This window comes from Otolemur garnettii, unplaced genomic scaffold (genome assembly GCF_000181295.1).
Source record: "Otolemur garnettii isolate 467f Iridium unplaced genomic scaffold, OtoGar3 scaffold00026, whole genome shotgun sequence".
NCBI classification, from domain to species: Eukaryota; Metazoa; Chordata; class Mammalia; order Primates; family Galagidae; genus Otolemur; species Otolemur garnettii.
The window spans coordinates 10,604,140-10,610,681 of record NW_003852421.1 but is presented as its reverse complement, the minus strand read 5'-3'; the positions used below and the strand labels follow the sequence as shown (position 1 = coordinate 10,610,681).

Genomic DNA, 6,542 nt, shown 5'->3' with positions numbered 1-6,542 from the left:
TTCTATTACAACCACTTATACCAGACTGTTGTGAACATTTTTGTGATAAGGGACCTATTAAAGAATCTTGAGTGAACCCCCATAAATCTCAGACACGAATCCCCTGGCTTTATATATCTTCCTTAAGCAGATTCTCTCCTCCTTTCTATCCTTCGCACCGTCATCCACATTAGTACAAGCTGGTGGCAGACTTACTAGGTGAGAGGTAGCACCAGGTTGGATCAGGAGCATCTCTGGGGAGGAAGGAAGGGTCTGTCTGCCATACACATATACGCTCTCCCTCCCAGAGGAAGGACTTGCTGATCTTCCAGCTCTGATTTGGATTCTGATTCTCTAGCTAGTTTATAAACATCTCAACACTCATCCCGAAGTCTTACGAGTAGTGTGAAGTATAAAACGGAAGGGCACTCCCCATTCACATGCATTCCTTTAATATCATGAAAGCAATGACAGAGGCAGATACTAAATCGACTTGGTGTCCCTTTTACTGTGCACACACCACGAAAGCAATACAATCTCTTTGGAAGACAGTAAGGAAAGGGCCCAAGTATAAGAGAAAGTGGACAATTGCTGTCAAAACATCAGTGCAACATTCTGTGAGTCATTTCTGCCAGCGGTTCCCACGTGTCCATATCTTCAAGTACTTTTGGCTGGTGCGCCAAGAACAGACCACCGAAGTGGCCTTCTCACTTCCCCACGGGAATTCGTACAGAAGAAGACAATGGGAAAGTCTTCTCTGTAACCTCCTTTGTTTAGAATGATGGAAACACCTGAGAAATGAAAAGCATCCTCTCAGCCCCAGACCACCATCATCATAGCCAGGATAACGGCCGACAGAGTCTCAAATCTGCATAGTGCTTTATACTTTCAAAAGCATCTTCGTGTGTTATTTTAATCCATCCACACGACTGCCGTCTGCTTTACAACTGAGAAAGCAGACACCGTACGAAGCTTGCCCCAGATCCTTCAGGTCAAGTGGATAACTGGGGCTAGAACCCACACTGCACGGTGGGCCCAGCATTTCCGCCAGGTCACTAATCGGCTCTCTATCCTGCTGTCACCCTCTCTGACTCCTTCGCCCTCTCCATAGTCAGGCTGCTTCCATCTCAGTATAGATTTCAAAAGGAGGAGAACACAAACCCTCCTTTGACAAGTACACATAGATACAAAAATAGATGTGGCACTCTTCTTTATTGCTTCTTTATGGATGTTTTTCCCAGATCAAAAGACCCTGCTGGGGGACAGTTCGTTGACCTATTATTTCTTTGTACACATAATACTCTTTAGTGATAGCAGGACCTTCGCACCGGGAAATTATTTGCTAAACATTTCCCACTGTCTCACAGCTGCGTCTGTCAATTTCTCCCAGACGTAAACCATCTGGGCTGGTACAACAAAACACAGCAAAGTTCTTCGAAGAGATGTTCCCCAGATGTGGAAGAGGACAGCTGTCATCAGGAGTCTGTCACAGGGCCACTGAGGGGAATTCATATTTCCCAAGACCCTTTTCCAACCGCATCACACCATAGCTTTTGTATGACTGAAAAAGTGTCCAGAGGTTGACCAGATAGCTGCAGAAAATGCAACAAAGGTAGTCACAGAGAAGTAGTGATGGCCCCATGCTGGGTGATCATGTCACAGTTTTCAAGCCCCAGCTGGCAGAAGCAGGGTGAGATCCACTTCCAGACGTTTCCAGCCAGGTGAAGGGCCTCACAGGAAGGCTGCCATCTTTAGCACAGGGCCCATTCTTCTCTTGTCCAGCGTGACAGACACACGCACCACTGAGCCCTTGACCTCAGAGAAAACCACCTGCAGAAATCCTGCTCATACCACTTCTGTCTTGTGAAAAGTCACTGGCCCCAAAGGCTTATCTGGGGAGGCAACTGGGAGAAAAGCTCTTTCCACACCAGGTTTAGAAAAATCTGGAAAAATGCTCTGTAGCCGTGCAAACTTCTGAAAAAAATCAAATACAAGTGAAGTAAATAATTAGGAAAATGCAGCAGTTGTCACCTCCATTGAAACTCTAAGCTCTGGCTGCAGGCTCATTCTGGTGGCCCTCATGATACCGCGGCCTCACTCGCTCTGCAGATGTGAGTTGCACCATTACGCAGGCATCTCCAAACCTGGGCCAGGTGATTCACTGATCATAGACTACAGCCATTTCAAGGCCCTACTGTTAGCTATCTGTATGGAAAATCAGTGCCCAAAGAAGCAGGAATTTGCCAACAAGAAACTAAAGGTGCTTATTTTAAAAACTTACTGTCTGGGAATTCTTAATTATTCTGTCATGTGCAAATAACTCTAACAACCAAACTTGAGGCCAGGAACTAAGTCTTACACCTTCTTATAGCCCATACAGTGCCTGTCAGATGCCTTGTATGCAGCAGGTGCTCACTGGAGTCTTCTGGTCAGCTAATGTCTAAACAGAAGCCAGAGAGGCAAGCAGTGGAGGGGCACAGAGAGTGGCAAGGACTAGCCCTGGGACAACGTCCTGAGTGAAGTCTGTCCTGGCGCCTCAGTACCCAGCCCTTCCTGGTGGTACTGAGACATAGGGGCAGGTACTCCCTAGTGGCTCAGGCCCTTAGGTGGCCCTCCTCCCTCATGATCACAGTCGTCAACCACAGTGAGCAGCCAGGCAGTAGGCTCAGGAGGATTTGAGCTGGAGCTCAAGGGCATGTCCAGGATGTCCAAGCACCAGCCGGCCACCCTCCACTCCAGAGGACTCTCTGGACCCCCTCACTGCTCTGGCTTCTTGGGGTTTAATTCTTAAGGAGTGGGTGGAAGTGCCAGAGATATCAGTGGAAAACCCCCAAGAGAAAACAGTCCGAGGGCAGGCAGAGGACACTGATCCTTCCTGGGGTGGCAGGCCTTGCTCCCCTGTCCACAGGAAAAGGGCCCTCCCACCTGGGGGTGACACCCAGTCAGAGCGACAACATCTAGCAGGTAGCTGAAAGGCCTCTGGTCTCTTAAGGGACCCTCTGGCCCTTCTCAAACTTCCCTCACACATATTACTTCGTTTTCTTTGCTAACACCCTATGTGTCGTTGCTAGACAAGAAACGGGCTGGGAACAGTTCAGGGAGTTTCCTGGGATGATGCTCCAAGTAGTCCAGGGTCCACAGACCAATCTCTCTCCCCATTTTGCAGATGTTCCAGAAAGATACTTACGCAAGTGAAAATGATGAGTGTTAGGTAGAAAATGACCAGTGCCAACAGCAGCACAATCTCAGCTCTGTACTTCTTGAAACTCACTTCTCTGCGTTTCAGGGCGCATCCTTAAAGAAAGCACGGTAATACATGAAGCCATTTTAACATTTGCCACTAGGATAAAAGGTTATGTTTTGGTAAAAGGGCTTTGTCCCTCCATTCTGAAGTCCTGCCCGTCTCTCAGACCTGCCTCCCATCTGTGACAGGGTGAATGACAGTAACAGTTCCCAGTGACAGCAGCAGCCAGTATGCACTACGGCTCTGTGCCTAGCTGTGTGCAACGGGACTTGCATGTAGGTTCTCCCCACATCTTCAGAGCAGTGGTCCCATTTTACAGATAAGGGAGTTGAGCGGCTGAGAGACTCCAGCAGGTGGCAGATGTGGCCCAGACAGGGCCTGTGGCCCATCTGCCTCCATTTCAGATGTTGGGCCTTTCCTGGAGTTTATTTTGTTCTCACATCAGATGAACCCACATTTGCTAATCCACAAATTACCACATGTGTCCTCACTGCAGGGGGATTCAGGCACTGTGAAAGGAAGCATGTGAGCTGCCCTGCTATCACGGAGGAAGCGGACACGCTTGTATAGAATCATTCCAGCTCTCCCACCAAGGCAGGCAGGATGAGTAGAAGGGAGAACGGCTCCCTGAGGGGCTGGGAAGGGCTAAGGCTGCAGCACTGAAGGAGAGGAGAAGGAGTGAGCCGTAAGCCCGGCAAGTGACATGGACAACGGCCTCTCCCTACTCGGGTGGGACACGCAGTGTGCTGCTCAGGGATGCAAGCCTGGCTTTGGCTACATACAGCATGCCTGCTAACAGGGTCAGCTTGAAAGCCCAGGCAGGACAGTGGAGTGCAGATTACCAAAGGGGTTCGCCCCTTGGAGTGCATACAACTGTACCGCCAAAGAGAGGCTGACCCTGAAATTGGATTCAAAATTTCATGCAACAGTCTAGGGATGGATCCACGAGGGTCTGTCACTCACGAAGAGAGGCTGAGAGTCATTGACCTAATGGTCCAAATATCGATTGAGCATTCAGTCTGCCCCAGGCACTGCACTCAGCACTTTGACGTGACTTCTCATTCAACCTTTGCAACACGCCTGTGTTGTAGATGTTACTATCCCCATTTTAGAGATGAGAGAACTGAGGCTCAGAATCAATCAGGGATTTGCAACTAACAAGTGTCAGAGTTAGTATTTGAACTAGATCTAATGACTCCAGGGCTTAACCCCTTAATTTGTAAGCAGCACTGCCTTCGAAGAGAGGAAGGAGAGAAACAGGCTCAGCACATCCTCTCTGCCCCCTTCCGCTCTCCCCCATGATGTTCCTCTCATTTGTCCTCCTGTGAATGATACTCATTGAAGGCCCACTGTGTGCCAGAGTACAGCAGGGAACAAAACAGAAGTTACTGCTCTCCTAGGGGAGACAGACAGTAACCCAATCCATATACAACTTGTCAGCTGTGCTAAGTACCAAGAAGACAAAGAAGTTAGTGAAGGCTGGAGACGGAGGAGGGCCTACAGGGGTGGGGGGGTGTGTGTGTGTAACACTGAGCAAAATGTGCACACTGCCCCCCTAATCAGAGAGTGTGCTCTTTTGAGTATAAGAGTATCATCTTGAATCTGGGTCCTTTCAGATACCCAAGAGAGGGGAAAGCAGCTATTGTACAAAATCTAGGGCTCTACAACAGCATGTTTCTCATTTCAGCCTCAGCCCCTAACAAGTGTTAGGCAAAAGTCAAACAAAAGGCACCGTTTAAGCCACAAGGGGGAAAAAAAAAGTTATGACATTCCCGCAGTGGAATTCAGCTGTTGGCCACAGATGTGATTCAGAGCTGTAGTTCAGACTCCAAAAGAGAGGGCTGGGGATAAGCCCTGCACTGAGTGCACATGCATTTTATAAGAAGAAATCAAGTGTGGCAGGTCACCTCACCTGTCACTCTCAAGATCACTGTGCCACTCAGGTTTCTCTGTCCTTCTGGCTCCCACAGAGTGCACCTGTATGTCCCAGAGTTGCAGGCAGTCGTGTTTTGAATCTTCAGAGAATAGAGTCTTTTCCTGGGAGTGTCAGCTGAGCCATTTTGCCCCTTCTGAAGGTGCTGCTGCTCCCTAAGGTGGAGATCTCCCTGGGGAGCCTCCATCCTCTCCGCCCCATCTTCCGTGAGCTGTGGAGAAGGAACCAGAGTGCATCTCACTCCACCGCAAGCACAAGGACTTGACATCAACTTTTTCCATCTTGATTTCACAAAATCCATCCTTAACTAATGTTTCTAAAACAAGATATTCGGTTTTTTCTTTTTTTGTATGTGTGACCTTTGTAGGAGCAAGATATAATCCATGTAAATTCCTTAAGGTTGTATCTTCTTTGGAATAAGATCAGGACCGCATCTTACGATTCTAACCCAACTTCCACACAATATATGGGAGAGAATGCAGCTGTTGACGGAGGTGATGTATTGAGTATGAGTCAGGCCGGATTATATTTTGTTACTAATTGTTCGGTATTAAATTTTCTCTTGTTTTCTTTAGATACCAATTCACCCACTGTTGGATTCTTATTTTTGTAACCTACCTTTTTATTTGTAAAAGTTCCTAAATCTCTTATAATCAGTGCTACACAATTCAACTAAAACCAGAGAGACCGATAAGCAATTCATCCTGTAAACAGTGGCCTTGTTCTTTAAAAGGCGTGTGTTTGTGTGGTCATGCCCGACACAGCCAAACATGCCAGTTTTTCCCTCTACAAGGGCAGGAAGACAGCTGAGAAGAGTGCCCTGTGGAGATGGGATGTGGCAGGTCCTTTGGTGGGTATATCACATGGAAGGGCCGAAATAGCTGAAATCACCACACACAGGGCAGACCTGCCTGATGGGGGTGGACGCCCCAAGTAGCCAAACAATTAATCTGGCTGGCTCTCTTTTCCTGAACTACCTCTGTGATTAAACTAGTGCGGCATTTTCAGCACCTCCTTCAAAGATTAGGCACCTGCCACATTCCCCATCTACTCTCTCTTTCCTGGACATATTTTTAATTTGCCTACTTAACTTGCCATTTGTTCCTCCATTGAAGTGTTTTAAAGCTTCTAAAATGGATTTACACAAACAATAAAGCAAATCCCTGTTTTCAGCGCTCACAGTCCTCCCTTCAACATTCCCCAGCCGCATCCCCTAGTACACCTGAGCTGCCTTTGCTGGTCAGCTGGGGACCAGCACTGAGCCAGGATTAAGTGACACTCCTTATTGGTCCTTACCGTTATACCTGCATCCAAGAGCCACCTCGAGGAAAGGGACAGAGATTAGCAGGTGTCACTGCCCCTGTCTTTGCCTACACCTGCCAATGC

At 48.0% G+C, this 6,542-nt stretch overlaps 1 protein-coding gene across 2 annotated transcripts in view; it reads right to left on the bottom strand.

The window, feature by feature from the left end:
- Window positions 1-467: 467 nt before the first annotated feature.
- CD83 (CD83 molecule) overlaps window positions 468-6,542 on the bottom strand; it is a 17,059-nt gene continuing 10,984 nt past the window's right edge. The window contains exons 3-5 of one of the 2 annotated variants that reach the window (XM_003788316.2): window positions 5,136-5,367; window positions 3,167-3,273; window positions 468-1,953 (exon numbers count right to left, since the gene is read on the bottom strand). In XM_003788316.2, coding sequence (XP_003788364.1) covers window positions 1,825-1,953; window positions 3,167-3,273; window positions 5,136-5,367 — 468 coding nt within the window. In that variant the 3' untranslated portion in view covers window positions 468-1,824. The remainder of the gene's footprint in view (window positions 1,954-3,166; window positions 3,274-5,135; window positions 5,368-6,542) is intronic. The other variant, XM_012804228.2, reaches the window with a different exon arrangement.